This window comes from Balaenoptera borealis, assembly GCF_965194805.1.
Source record: "Balaenoptera borealis genome assembly, chromosome: 14".
Classification (NCBI taxonomy): Eukaryota; Metazoa; Chordata; class Mammalia; order Artiodactyla; family Balaenopteridae; genus Balaenoptera; species Balaenoptera borealis.
Window position 1 is genome coordinate 84,872,736 of NC_138875.1, and position 14,568 is coordinate 84,887,303.

The 14,568-nt window shown below is 56.6% G+C and overlaps 3 protein-coding genes across 7 annotated transcripts in view; 2 read left to right on the forward strand and 1 right to left on the reverse strand.

The window, feature by feature from the left end:
* Positions 1-1,155, reverse strand: part of ABCB9 (ATP binding cassette subfamily B member 9) — a 30,608-nt gene extending 29,453 nt beyond the window's left edge. For 4 of the 5 annotated variants that reach the window (XM_082353851.1, XM_082353848.1, XM_082353850.1 and 1 more), the window contains exon 1: positions 2-1,155. The gene's annotated coding sequence lies outside the window, so the exon portion shown is untranslated. The remainder of the gene's footprint in view (position 1) is intronic. The other variant, XM_082353846.1, reaches the window with a different exon arrangement.
* A 4,464-nt stretch (positions 1,156-5,619) lies between these two features.
* Positions 5,620-9,014, forward strand: OGFOD2 (2-oxoglutarate and iron dependent oxygenase domain containing 2). The gene is made up of 7 exons (XM_082353885.1): positions 5,620-5,765; positions 6,192-6,248; positions 6,993-7,106; positions 7,196-7,295; positions 7,959-8,086; positions 8,337-8,591; positions 8,665-9,014. The coding sequence occupies exons 1-7, from the start codon at positions 5,634-5,636 to the stop codon at positions 8,926-8,928; spliced, it is 1,050 nt and encodes a 349-aa protein (XP_082210011.1). The 5' UTR covers positions 5,620-5,633; the 3' UTR covers positions 8,929-9,014.
* A 1,646-nt stretch (positions 9,015-10,660) lies between these two features.
* ARL6IP4 (ARF like GTPase 6 interacting protein 4) lies at positions 10,661-13,097 on the forward strand. The gene is given in 7 exon segments (XM_082353897.1): positions 10,661-10,860; positions 11,121-11,294; positions 11,747-12,031; positions 12,132-12,221; positions 12,224-12,248; positions 12,656-12,725; positions 12,804-13,097. Coding segments are annotated over 6 exon segments (690 nt in total). The 5' UTR covers positions 10,661-10,860; positions 11,121-11,131; the 3' UTR covers positions 12,861-13,097.
* Positions 13,098-14,568: the final 1,471 nt, after the last annotated feature.

Genomic DNA, 14,568 nt, shown 5'->3' on the forward strand with positions numbered 1-14,568 from the left:
CCTAATAGAATGGCCAAAATCCAAAACAGTGACAACACCAAATGCTGACGAAGATGTGGAGAAACAGGAACTCTCTTTCATTGCTGGTGGGAATGCAAAACAGCACAGTTACTTTGGAAGACAGTTTGGCGGCTTCTTATGAAACTAAACATACTTCTACCATACGATCCAGCAATCATGCTCCTTCGTATTTACCCAAACGAGTTGAAAACTTATGTCCACACGAAAACCTGCACATAGATGTTTATAGCAGCTTTATTCATAATTACCAAAACTTGGAAGCAACCAAGATGTCCTTCAGTAGGTGAATGGATAAAATGGTAATTCAGACAATGGAATATTACTCAGTGCTAAGACTAAATGAATTACCAAGCCATAAAAAAGACATGGAGGAAACATAAATGCATATTACTAAGGGAGAGAAGCCAATCGGAAAAGGCTACACACTGTATGATTCCAACTATATCATATTCTGGAAAAGATCAAACTATGGAGACAGTAAAAGGATCAGTGGTTGCCAGGGGTTAAGGGAGGATGGGGGGATGAACAGGCAGAGAGTAGAGGATTTTCAGGGCAGTGAAACTATTCTGTATGATACCGTAATGGTAGATATATGGCCCAATACATTGTCAAAAACCATAGAATATACAACTCCAAGAGTGAACCCTAATGTGAACTATGCACTTTAGGTGATAATGATGCATCAATGTGACACTCGATTGTAACAAATGTACCACCTGGTGTGGGATGTTTGTAGTGGGGGAGGCTCTGTGTGGGAGGGGGGCAGGGAGCACGTGGTAAATCTCTGTACTTTCCACTCCATTTTGCTATGAACCTAAAACTGTTCTAAAGAATAAAGTCTATTAAAAAATTGGTTAAATGGCCAATTTTATGTTATGTATATTTTAACCACAATAAAAATTGTTCATAGCAGCTTCATTCATGACATCACCAAACTGGAAACAATGCAAATGTCCATCAACTGTAGAATGACTCAGTGAATGGTGGAGTGGTCACCAGGTGGAATACTATGCAGCCCTGAAAAAGGATGAGCCACTACTACACATAATGACACTGATGAATCTTAAAAACATAACGCTGGGCTTCCCTGATGGCACAGTGGTTAAGAGTCGGCCTGCCAGTGCAGGGGACATGGGTTCGAGCCCTGGTCCGGGAAGATCCCACATGCCGCAGAGCCTGCGTGCCACAACTACTGAAGCCTGCGCGCCTAGAGCCCGTACTCCACAACAAGAGAAGCCACCGCAATGAGAAGCCTGCACACCTCAATGAAGAGTAGCCCCCACTCGCCGCAACTAGAGAAAGCCCACGTGCAGCAATGAAGACACAACAGAGCCAATAAATAAATAAATTAATTTTAAAAAAAAGAACATAATGCTGGGGGTGGGGGAGGATAAATTAGGAGTTTGGGATTAGCAGATACAAACTACTATATATAAAAGAGGTAAACAAGGGAACTAGATTCAATATCCTGTAATAAACCATAAAGGAAAAGAGTATGAAAAAGAATACATACAATATAAATGAAAAAGAATGGATATTATATATGTACATATAACTGAACACCAAAAGCTGACACACTGTAAATCAACTATACTTCAATTAAAAAAAAAAACATAATGCTGAGTGAAAGAAGTGGTATACAAAATAATACATACTGTATGATTTTATTTGTATCAAATTCAAGAACAGGCAAGACTGATCTTTGCTCTTAGAAGTCAGAATAGTGACTACCCGTGGGAGGTGGGTAGTGACTGATGGGGACATGGATGGGGGCTTCTGCAGGGCTGGGATGTTCTGTTTTGGGATCTGGGTGCTGTCTAGTTTGGGAAAATTCACCAAACTGTACACTTATGATTTGTGCCCATTTGTGCATGTGTGCTGTCAATTCAAAAGAATATGTATAGACACATGTATACATATATATACACATACATACCATACATATATACAAATACATACACGTACACATACACACACACACACACACATCACTCTGGAATCCAAAGGATGGGTGTTCTAATTCTGGTTCTGCACTCACCAGGTTTATGACCCTGGACAGGCCCCTGTACTTCACTGAGCCTCTGTTTCCTCATCTGTAAAATAGGGATAATAATACCTCACAAGGTCAACAAAAGTACGTCAGTGCTGGCTACGAGTGTACTGATTCGGTGCTTACTATTAATATTCTGGCTGCTGTTCCCTTTGGTGACCAAGCCCAGGCGGGGGCAGGGTGGGGCTGGGGACTCTGTTTCCAAGGAAGAGATGGGGCATGGGGAGGACCAGTCTAAACTGAGGAGCAGGAAACGGTTATCTTGAAAAAACTACTGTAAAAGGAGAATACTAGCCAGGGAGCCTGGGTGTGCACGTGTGTGTGTGTGTGGGGGGGGGAAGCTGCTCGGGTCCAGCCTGCATGGTGGCTGCCTGGGGAGCCGGTCTCCCCTGGGCCTCCTGGGGAAGGAAGGCACTTAGGAGTGGAATGAACGCAGAGCTGGGGAAATGGATCCTTTCCTGGAGAGCAGGGCCCTTCACTATCGCTGGGCAATCAAGATGGCTGTAAAACTTTAATCACCTTCTCAGGCCACACAGCTCTGGGCTGGGGAGCTGGGTCCTTGAGGGGGGAAGCAGGTTCCCAACCGTCGTTCTCCTCCCTGGGGAAGCCTGGTAGCTTCAGGAGGCTTGGGCTGGGCCCCAGGATCTCTGCGGCCCAGTGACCTGGATTTCACACCTGAGGAGGGGAGGGGGCACTGAGAGACCTGGCCGTGCCTTTAGGAACAACCCAGCAGAGTCAGACTTGGGTTCCATTCCAGACTCCACCACGTATGAGCTGTGTGACCTTGGTGGGTCATTCAAGCCATCTGAACCTCGTTTTCCAAATCTGTAAAATGGGGATAGTTCCTACCGCATAGGGTTTGCTGTGAGGACTAAACAGCTTCCCTTTGCAGAGTAAAATCCAAAATGTTACCAGTGGCCTACTAAGCCCAATTTGGTCTCAATACCATCTGGCCTCGTTCCCTATGACTTGCCCTCTTGTACGCTTTTTGCTGTTCTCCAAGCATGCCAAGCTCAGCCCACTGCAGGGCCTTTGCCCCGTCAGTCTCCCTGTCTAGAACCCTTTCCTGCAGATCTCGCTGCAGCAGTTAGAGCTCAGCTGAAATGTCACTCTTCAGGAGGCCTTCCCTGGCCACCGTGTCTGAAGCAGCCACCTCCGGGCACTCGCCATCCCATCAGCCTAGTGCCTTCCCAGCACTTACAACTGAACGAGGATAACCTGATCTCGTACTGGTCTCCTTGCTTGTTCCTGTCTCCCCCACTCGACTGAAAGCTTCAGAAGGGCAGGGATCTTGTCCGTCACTCAAAACACACTTCCACACACTCACACGCACTCCTTCCACACTCCCAGACAAGAGGATCTCGCTGCCCCTGCCCAACCAGTGTGAAAACCAAGCAGGCTGTTGTGCAGGCTCTGTCCAGAGAGCAGGGGCCCTCTTCCGGCCCCTCAAGGTGCTGGAGGGGAGACCTGGCTGGCTCGAGCCTTGGTCCCCCGAATGTGCTGATGGAGACAGCTGGGAGGACGGCGTGGCACCGCATCACAGGGCTTCGAGGTCTCCCATCTTCCTTCTGGGGTCCTGGGGCTTCAGCAGGAGCAAGGGGTGGGCCGCGGAGCCCTAGAAAAGAAAGGAACAGGGGCTGTGTTGCCTCTGTGTGTGTGTGTACGTGTGACTGTGTGTGGGATGTGAGTGTGGGTGAGTACGTTTGTGCAGGTGTGCATGTGTGTGAGATATTGGGTGTACGAATAGGAGTGTGCGACTGTGACTGTATGTGGAATGCTGTGTGTGTTCAAGCGAGGGTGAGTGTTGATGGTATGTGTGAGGGTGTGAGCGCATGTGTGACTGTGTGTGAATGTGTGTTAGCATGTGTGAGCATGTAAGGCTGTGTTGTGTGTGTGTGACTGTGGATGTGAGTGTGTGAGCATGAACCTGTGTCTACACATGGGGAAAGGAAAGCAGAGTTATCAAGAAAATGCCAACAAGGGAATTCCCTCGCAGTCCAGTGGTTAGGTCTCGGTGCTTCCACTGCATGGGGCATGGGTTCGATCCCTGGTCGGGGAACTAAGATCCCACAAGCCACATGGTGCAACCAAAATATATATATATATATTTATATATGAAAAAGAAAGAAGGAAAGAGAGAGACAGAAAGAGAGACAGAGAGAGGAAGGGAGGGAGGGAGGGAGGAAGGGAGGAAGGAAGGAAGGAAGGAAGGAAGGAAGGAAGGAAGGAAATGCCAACAAGCCCAAAGAGAAAAGTTAACATCCCTCAAAATCCCACCACTCAGAGAATTCCTATTGTGGTGAACAGGGAACTCAGAGGGCAGACTGTTGGGTTCAAACCCCATATGTGTCCCTTACTGGAGAGTGACAGGGGGCAAGTCACTGCACCTCTCTGGGCCTCAGGTTCCCCCGTCTGTAACACGGTGATATAATAGTACCTAGCTCAAAGGTTTGCTGTAAGGATGAAAGGAGATAAGGTGGGTGGTAGATGTGTTAGCTCAGGTCCGGTAGAGAGGAGCCTCGGTCAACAGCTGTCATCTGTAGTCACCTGTTGATCTAGGGTAAGGGCCAGAGTCTTAAAGCCCCAGAGTCTTCCTCCCCACCCCCATCCCTGCATCACGCTGAGGCATGGAGGGAACTCTAAGGCAGGGGACAGGGGTCATTTCCAGGGGTCAAGACTTCCTCCCCAGCTGCACGCCTTAGTTCTGCCAGCTCAATAGGATTGACATCCAAGCTTCTTCTCGGGGCTTTGCAGACCGACGTCTTGGGGATGCACGGCGGACCATGACGGGGTTCCCAGGTATGGCTTGCGTGTGCTGTGATGGGTCTCCCCGAGGATGGAGGGCACGCTCTGTAAGACAGAAATACACTCATCTCACACCGCGGCTGTACAGAACTTGAACCTGGTTGCCCTGGGTGTGGCCACCGACCGACCACGCCCTATTCACACCTGAATCCGTCGGGAGCACCACCGGAAGTCTCACCGGACGGAGCGTTTTCGTAGGGACACTCACTGGGGCGATCCGCGGCGAGCCCTAAGAGACTGTGGCGTTGGCAACGGGAGCGCCGGGCAAGGACGCGGGATAAATGCTAAACCCAAGCTCAGACGCACAAAACTGGAGAGCAGTTGGAGGGAACGAGGTCAGACCCTAGAGCTCTGTCCTCGTGGCGTTCGCTGGTTCTTCAAAACCTCCGAGCAGAAAAGGGAGCCAGCGTTTAAGCAGAGGATCTTGAGATCCCGAGTCCCTACTTCTCCACGTCCTGTGAATGTGTGACTCAGTTCACCTATTTGTAAAGTGGGACAATTAATTCCCGCCTCGTGGATAGAGAAACTCTGAAGCGGAACGAGAAGGCCGCGTGCTCCCAGCGGAGGCTGCCAGCCCCAACCCGGCCGGGAGCATCTTCCCGCACCGCAGACCGTTTTCTGGGGCGGAGTCTTCGTTCTTTTCCGCACTTGGGAATTTAGAACGGACCCTTGGCCGCTGGTTCCAGACCGCCTCGGCTGGGGGCGTATCCGGAAGTGTCCCTACGGAAGCCGGCGGGTCCGCGCGCGGCACCTCACCATGGGGACCGCGGCGGCTCCGCGGCGCTTCTGCCGCTGCGCCTGCTTCTGCTCCGAGAACTTGTACGTGGCGCGCTACGGCCTGCACGTGCGCTTCCGGAGCGAGCAGCAGCTGCGCCAGGACTACGGCCCCGTGAGTGGCCTCTATTGGCTCTGCGGGGAAATGGGCGGGGAGGGGTGGCGGAGGGGTCGTTTGCTTTGCCTTTGGCGCGCTCAGGTCTGACGATAAGAATGACTTAACCTTTAGGTACCTCATTGTTTTCAACCTTAAATGGGGATAATGGTGTCCTTAGTGAGGTTGTCGTGAGGAATGAATGAATGAACGTACATGCAAAATGCTCAGGGCAGGGCCTGGCTCAGAGTACTCTGTCAGCGTTATTACCAAGAGCAGCTGGGAACCCTGCTCTGTGCTCAACGTGCTTATCGCATTCCATCCTTACAATGATCCTGTGAGGTCGGATCATCTCCATTTCAAGGAGAAACTGAGGCTCAGAGACGTTTAAGTGACTTAAATGTCACAAGGTCACACCGTCGCGCTCACTGGCCTTTCTGCTCCCAGATCCTGCGCAGCCGAGGCTGTGTCAGCCCCAAGGACTTCCAGCAGCTGTTGGGAGAGGTAACAACTCCCCGCCCGCCCTCGATTGCTCCCTCCGCACCCAGCCTGGCCCTTCCTCTTTAGATTTGCATCAGCAGTTTGAGGAGTCTCCCAGCCGCAGGCCTGCCAGTGTCAGACCCTTAGACCTCCCCTTTCCCCCTTCCTGTCCTCACTCACCACAGCACCTGGGTCCTGGCAGCAGAAAAAGAGAAAGCAGGAAAAACGCCAAGTTGTCTGCCTCATGCCCTTTTGAGATGAGATACTTGGGCTCCGGGGAGGAGTCACTTGCCCAAGGTTTCACAGCAGGTGGAGTTGAGGTCCCACCCAGGGCCGCCTGGCTCCTGGCTCTTCAACCCTCCCCCCACGCCACTTCTGCGGCTGCTGCTTGTCTCCCACCCGGGGGTTAAGTGTCGGGAGGCTTCCCAGGACAGCCCGCTGCAGCCTCTGGAACACAAGCTTTGACCGGGACTCTGTTTCCCCTCCTTGAGTGGGCCCAGCTGGTTGAGGAGCAGCGAGGGGTCTCATCCCAGCCAGGCTCAGGCTGGTGCAGCCCTGAGTGGGATGGGCCCCCCTCTGGAAGGATTCCCTTTCAGCTAACAGCTTAGCACCTGCCATTTACCCTGGTAGAGTCAGGAGCACAGGGAGACGTTGCTCCCAGCCCTGGCCATGCCCTGGGCTTCCTGAGCCTCAGTTTCGTCATCTGCACAGTGGCCTCGGGGGGGATGGGAGGCCCCAAGCTCATAACCAGGCCCTGTGTGACCCCAGCTTGAGAAGGAGGTGGAGCGGCGGCAGCGGCTGGGGCAGGAGTCGGCTGCCAGGAAGGCCCTCATTGCGAGCTCCTACCACCCAGCACGGCCCGATGTCTACAACTCGCTGCAGGTACCTGGCCGGGGCAGGTTACTGGAAGGAGGCGGAGGCATCCGGGCCTGGGGGCTGTCTGCCCCACGGCTTGTGTGTTTTGCCCCCAGGATGTGGCTCTGGCCCCCGAGTTTCTGGCCGCAGTTGAGTACAGCACATCGCCAGGTGCAGACCTCCAGGGCCTTCTCCAGCGGCTGGAGACAGTTTCGGGTGAGGTCTTGGCCCATCACCTTGCAGCACTGGGGGTGGGAGACTGAGGTCCCTCCACCCACCATATCTGCCTCCAAAAATGAAACCAGCAGGACTGAGAAGGGCTGGCAGGACAGACCCATCAGGAGCAGGGCATCTGTATCCATTCACTCACTTATCCAACAGTTATTCAGTGCCTTGCATCAGACACACTCAAATAGGGATGATTGAAGAGGTTAACAAAGGGACAGTTGAGTGTGGGCTAAGGAATCAGCAAGGGATGGGGAGGGACCCGCCCCAGGGCTAGCTAGCAGCGGGGGTGGGGTTGGGGGTAGGGAGCCATTCCTATCCCAAGACCTGAAGGAGTGGGCAAGAATGAGGTTTCTTGAACCTGCCAGGACCTGAAGCTGTGGGAGAGGGCTCGCCGGACGGGGTGCACATCTGAATTTGGAGGCTAGACCTCAGGGCAGGGTGAGGCTTCAGGGATGAGTGGGGGGCCCAAGAATAGGGCTCCCCTGCCGCACGTTATGTCATTTAATCATCACAAGAGCCCTGAGAGGTGAGTACTCACGTCATCCCCATTGTACAGACGAGGAAACTGAGGCTGGGGGAAGTGAAAAGTTTATGGGCAGATTGAAACCCACACCGGAGCTCCTGACCAACCGACTGTCCCTCCCTCCACAGAGGAGAAGCGTATCTACCGGCTGCCGGTGTTCACAGCGCCGTTCTGCCAGGCCCTGCTGGAGGAGCTGGAGCACTTCGAGCAGTCGGACATGCCCAAGGGAAGACCCAACACCATGAACAACTACGGGGTGGGTGAGGCTCCACCCGGTGGGCCCGAGGAGGTGGGGACATCGTCTGGTGAGACGTACCCCAGCGCTGCAGACCTTCTCCAAGCCTTGGTTTCCCCATCTGTAAAATGAGATCACAGCAGGATTATTATGAAGTTAAGCACGTTGATGTTTGCAAAGCACTTAACAGCGTCCTTAGTAAGGGACTCCCCCAGGGACCCAGGGTGAGGCCCTACCAGTTTCCCTGCTGACCCTGGGATCCCCCTCCCAGGTGCTGCTACACGAGCTGGGCCTGGATGAGCCACTGGTGACGCCACTGAGGGAGCGCTTCCTGCAGCCGCTGATGGCCCTGCTGTACCCAGAGTACAGGGGCTGGCTGGACACCCACCGCGCCTTCGTGGTCAAATACGCTCCAGGCCAGGATCGCGAGCTGGGCTGCCACTACGATAACGCCGAGCTCACCCTCAACGTGGCCCTGGGCAAGGCCTTCACGGGGGGCGCCCTCTACTTTGGGGACCTCTTCCAGGTTAGTGTGTGTGACCCGTGGGGCAGGGCCGGGGCCACCGAGAGTGCCCAGGCCTGAGCCCCGCTGTCCACAGGCGCCTTCGGCCCTGGCCCACCCCCTGGAGGTGGAGCATGTGGTGGGCCAGGGCATCCTGCACCGGGGGGGCCAGCTGCACGGGGCCCGGCCCCTGGGCACTGGTGAGCGCTGGAACCTGGTCGTCTGGCTCCGCGCCTCTGCTGTGCGCAACCGCCTCTGCCCCATGTGCTGCCGCAAGCCCGACCTGGTGGATGATGAGGGCTTCGGCGACGGCTTCACCCGCGAGGAGCCCGCCACGGTGGATGTGTGTGCACTGACTTGAGCCTGGCTGGGGTCAGTGTGGGGGGGTGAGGGGCAGAAATAAACACCCTGCAGCCCTCAGCACATCTGGTTCAAAAGGACACACAAGCTTCTGGGTCATTCTTTCAGCAGACACGTTGGCTTAGGTCGGGTCTGTTAGAACCAGAGCCTGAGACAGGGATTCCTGTGCAGGGGGTTTAAGGAGGGGATACTCTTGGGAGAAGAGGGAGCAGGACAGAGCAGGAAGGAACTGGGCCAAGAAGGTTTGAAATGGCATCCAGCCTCAGCCCGATCCCACGGGGCTCTCTGGAGCATGAATCATACCACAGTTTGCCCTCCACATCAGATATTGGCTATAGGGTGTTTTGGGGTAGGGAGGGAGTAACTTCCCAGACATCCGTCTCCAGGGCAAGGTGGTTCCCAGCGGCCAAGGGAATCTTCGAGAGAAGAGTACAGGTGTGAGGGACTTCCCTAGTGGTCCAGTGGTTAAGAATCTGCCTTCCAATGCAGGGGACGTGGGTTCAATCCCTGGTTGGGGAACTAAGATCCCACATGCCGTGGGGCAACTAAGCCCATGCACAGCAACTACTGAGCCCGCGCACGTCAACTAGAGAGTATGTGCGCCACAGCGAAGAGCCCACGTGCCGCAACTAAGACCCGAGGCAGCCTAAAATAAATACATAAAATAAAAAATAAGTAAATGTTAAAAAAAAAAGAGTACAGGTGTGAGGTGTCAGCAGCAGACACCATGCTGGGAGTGAGCACCCCGTCTACAAAGGGGATTTAGATGGGCCACCGACAGCATCTTCTGGACCGTGTGGAGGGATTACTGCAGAGGGATTAAAAGCAGGGACTTGGAGCCAGACCTCTTGGGTTCGAATTCTGATTCGGCCGCTTCCAGCTGTGACTATGGGTAAGCCACGTGATTCTCCGTGCCTTTGTTTCCTCCTCTGGAAAGTACTCGCGTCCTAGAGGTGTTGTGGAGATCAAGTGACTTCCCGTTTATACAGTGATTTTTAACAGACCTGTGAGTTTGCTGCTGTCGTTACTATTGAAGAGTTTGCAACTTGGCGGCCCAAGGATTGGATGAGGCATGCAACTATGCTGTGTTTGGGAGGGGTTTCCACGTTGAAAGCTTGAGTTCTGGCTTCCGTGGGAAGGTGGGAAGATCTGGAAACACCGGGCCCCAATCGACACTGCAGTAATCAGCGGGAGCGGACTCAGTTGCCTCCACTCTAGACAGGCCTGCGGTGCACTTCCTCACAGGGGTCCTTCCGTCATTCATTGTCATGCTCTCTCTGGTCCTTATGGACATTTGAGTTTGCTACGTGTGTATTACTGGGTGGAGACGGTGTAAAGACCAAGGCTCTGGAGCTTACGGCCCGTTGCAGTGGACACGTTCGCAGACAATCCAGAGAGGAAAGCGGCGCGCAGTCGCCTTCTTCCCTGGGGCATCACGGAGAGTAGGGATGCTGCGGGCACGGCGAAAGGACAGTGATGGGAGAGGGCACAGCTGCGGCAAAGGACCTGCGGGCTCCGGGACTGGCGCCAGGCTGGAGAGCAGGTCTCTCGTCTGGGAGCTCCGCCTGGAGCCCCAGCTCGCCTCTCCGGGAGGTCAGTGCGTCAGACTCAGTTTCTTGGGCTGTCCCAGAGACGGAACCTGGGGCTTCAGAACTAAAGGCAGCAGCGCCTTGCTTCGCGGTCGGACAGCCTCCCAGAGCACTGTCCCGGGCCGGAAGTCGCCCAGCCGCCGCTTCCTCACGGGAAGGCGTGGTGCGGGGTTGGCGGTCCGGCCGGATGGGCGGTTGAGGAGGGAGCGGAGCAGCCGCGGGGACTTTCTTTCAGGCGGCGAGGCCGCGGAGGGCGCGGGGTGGAGGCACGAGCGCGCGGGAAGGAGTGAAGGACGCACCTGGCAGCTGAGGATCGTGGCCGTTTCTAGAGGCGCCTGAGCCGCGTGCGCAGGCGTGGAGCGTCCGGGCGGGGGCGGGGGCGGGGGCGGGCCCTTAAAGGGGCCGCAGCGAAGGATTCGGGAGTCCGCGGAGAACCCGGGGTACCCAGGGGTGGGGGTGGGTGAGGATCGTGCGGTTGCACGGACCCCCTCAGTATCCCTGCTCCGGGTGGTGACCAGGCCCCGAGTAGAGCCGCCCTCGGAACCCAGTCTGTGGGCCGGCCCTGTGATCAATCCCCAGTTTAAGCGCGTCTCCCCGTCTCCAGCCCGCGGCGCTATGGCTCACGTCGGCTCTCGCGAGCGCTCGAGGAGTCGCAGCCGGTCCCGGGGGCGAGGGTCGGAAAAGAAAAGAAAGAAGAGCAGTAAGGACGCCCCGAGAAGCTGCTCGGCTTCTAGATCCCAAAGCCGCAAGGCCAGCGCCACCTCCTCTGGGGCGGAGGGTGAGAACCAGAGGGAATGGGAAAGGGGTGAGGGAACTTCATGGAGGAAGTTGCAGGCAGCTGGGCGGGCTTCTCCGGACTGGCTGTGGGGAAATTGCGGTGAGCGCTCTTCAGAGGGACCCAGAGTGTAGATCCTGGATATCTGGGTTGAAAGACGCTCAGAATCCGGAGGCTGGGCCAGCCCATTGAGTACGGAGTGAAGGGAGCACTTCATCATATTTTTGGTGCAGCTGGGTTTGAGATACGGAGGCTGGCCGCCCTGCTCCTGGGCAGTGACTGCGCAGCCCAGAAAGTGCCTCTCCACAGGGTGCAGAGCCCTCCTCTAGAAAGCCCTGCCGGGAGGGTCTCAGCCCTCTGTAGTCAGCCTAAGCCTGCTAGGGCCAGAGCAAGGGGACGAAGGTTTACTTCTTCGCCCCCTGGCCTTCCAGCCTCACCTTCTCCGTGCGTCACAGAGAGAAGCAAACACAAGGCCCGGAGGAGACCACGATCCAGCTCCTCCTCCTCTTCTTCCCGTTCTTCCAGCGGCTCTTCCTCCTCGTCCTCCTCCTCTTCCTCCAGCGATGGCCGGAAGAAGCGGGGGAAGCACAAGGACAAGAAGAGGAAGAAAAGGAAGAAAAGGAAGAAGAAGCTGAAGAAGAGAGACAAGGATAAGGCCAAGGTGCGGCAGACCGAGGCTGTGCCCGGACCCTCGCTGGACCAGTGGTACAGAGCAGCCGAGCAGGAAGAGGGTGGCCCAGGTACAGTGCTGCCGGTGTGCAGGGCGGGGAGGGTCCCCCCCCTGAGGCCCCCACTCCTGAGCGCCCCCCACCGCCACCTCCCTGCCATCTTACCTTCCAGTCCTGACGGACGAGCAGAAGTCCCGCATCCAGGCCATGAAGCCCATGACCAAGGAGGAGTGGGACGCCCGGCAGCGCGTCCTCCGCTCGGCGGGGACCCGGAGACAGGGCGCGCCGGGCGGGCAGCCGGGCCCCACAGCTGCGCCTGGGCGCCCTGGTCCCAGACCGGCACTCTGAGGAGGAGCGGTGGTGGCTGCTTCTGCTGCTCGAAAAGGACCGAGGATGAGGGAGAAAAAGGAGTCACGCGTTGATGGGACTTCTCAGGCCACTGCTGCCCATCCCTCAGAGCAGGCGACTGCAGGGGCTGGAAGGGCCTTGGGGGGGGTCTTCAAAGAGCCGCTGTTGGCTGGTCCGATGGCAGAGCCCACCGGGCTGCCCTCATCCCTGTCCCAAGGGTGGGAGGGAGGGGTGGGAGCTGCTCGAGATGGTGGGGTCTGAGGCCTGGCGCCCCTCTGCTGGATGCTTCTGGTTCTGTTGCTCTGGCCTCTAACTTAGAGGCTCAGCCTCTTCCCCCTCCTCCTCTAGGCTCATTAAGGGAGACGGTGAGGTCTTAGAGGAAATCGTAACCAAGGAACGACACAGAGAGATCAACAAGGTGGGTGTCGACCCCTTGCCCAGGCCCACCCCTAGCTCTGCTTCTGATGTGTCCCCTCCTGTGTGCTTTCTTCCCCAGCAAGCCACCCGAGGGGATGGTCTGGCCTTCCAGATGCGAGCAGGGCTGCTGCCCTGAGGGCCCCACTGGCCAAGGCCTGCACACAGTGTTGGTGGCACAGCCTGAAGGCTGGCCTCAGGGTGGGCAGCAGGGAGCCCGTCGGATGCTGCTTGTCTCTCTCCTGCAGACCGGCCTCTGGCCCAGCCTCCTGTCAGATGCAGGGGGTGGAGGTCAGGGTCACTGGCCTAATTGGCTCCCCTAACTCCTGAAAGAGTGCAGCTTCCCAGATATTAAAGGTACCCTGGTTGGAGACTTCTTCTGTGCTGTTGCTTTTTGTGCTGAGGGGGGGGAGAAGAGTGCAGCCCGACTTCCAGGGCAAAAATAAGGACTCCAGAAGCTTTTGGGGAAAGCACAGGCCACGTCAGCCACCTTTGCCCTCCTCACCCTCAGGTGAGGTCCTGCCTGGACCAGACCCAGGGCCCCCACCTCCAGCTGGATCCCAGACCCTTGGCTCTTAAACTGGATTTGCTCAGGCTTGGAGGGAGGCTGCTGCCCTCGCCGCTTATGCCACAGACGACCGCAGTTGAGAACCCTGGTGGCCCGGGAGGAATCCTGGCCCGGCTCACCGGCTGTGTCCTCTGTGAAGTAGAGGCTGACAGTACTCACCTCCCTGACCGGGTTGCTGTGAGGACCAACTGAGTTCATGCCTGGGAAAGGGCTGGAAGGGGCTAGAAGGGGGCCCAGCGTAGGTAAGACCCCCGTGAGTGTCTTGCTATTACTGTGAGCGTAGCTGACACTGTGTACTGGGAAGGACAGCCTCTCCCCTCACAGGACAGGCAGGGCCCCCATCCCGGCCCCCGCCCCCGCACCCCCCCCGCCCCCCTCTGGTTGCCGGCGCAGTACTGAGACCCAGAAGGAAGCCTTCCTGCTTCTTTAATTGGTGTAACAGACAACGACAGTACACAGAGCACACTCAGGCCTGATGGAGCAGGGACAGCAAGGGCGGGCGGGGGCAAGTCAGGACACCACTCACATTCGGTCCAGACAGACGGGGGGCCGAGACATGAAGACTGCGACGTGGCAGGCGGGCGGGCAGGCCGCTCAGACTGAGCTAGGAAGGGGGCGTGGGGTCTCTGTTGAGTCCCTCTTTAGAAATCAAAGAGAAGGCAGGTGGGGGGATCTGGGGGGGCGGGCTGAGGCTCAGTCCTGGGGGCTTGGGGGTGGGAGTGGGACTAAGGCTTCTACTCTAACAGGCCTGGGGTGGGGTGGCAGTCAGCAAGGCCTGCTTCACCCTTTGGTTACGACTGGTCGGGCCTGAGCCCTGCAGCTCAGCACCCAATGCTGTAAACATTTTTGGTATTTTTAAAGGACTCTGTCCTCCCTCTCTTAGTTTCTGAAAAACTGGTGCTTCCTTAAGAGGATAATGTGCCGAAAGGAATCTTCAGGGAGGTCAGGAAGCAGACCTGGATAGAGAAGAGAGACGTCAACGGGGAGGCTGGGCTGCCCACCTCGCCATCTATGGCTGAGGGCCGCTGGGAGAGGCCCGGGGACTATTGCTGTTGTCCTTGGCATGGCTGGCGGCTGGGCAGGCAGGCGGGGAGCTCGGAGCCGTGGGGGAGCTGCCCACTGGGAGAGGCCGAGCCCACTGCCCACCCGGCCTCCTGGGGCCAGGCGGCCTCCCAGCCTTTATTGCAGGCGGGCTGAGACTCTTCCAGGTGCTCCTCCGGATGGCTGCTCACCAGGCGACAGGCGAGCTGGGGTGAGGTGGGACCGACAGGAGGCGGCA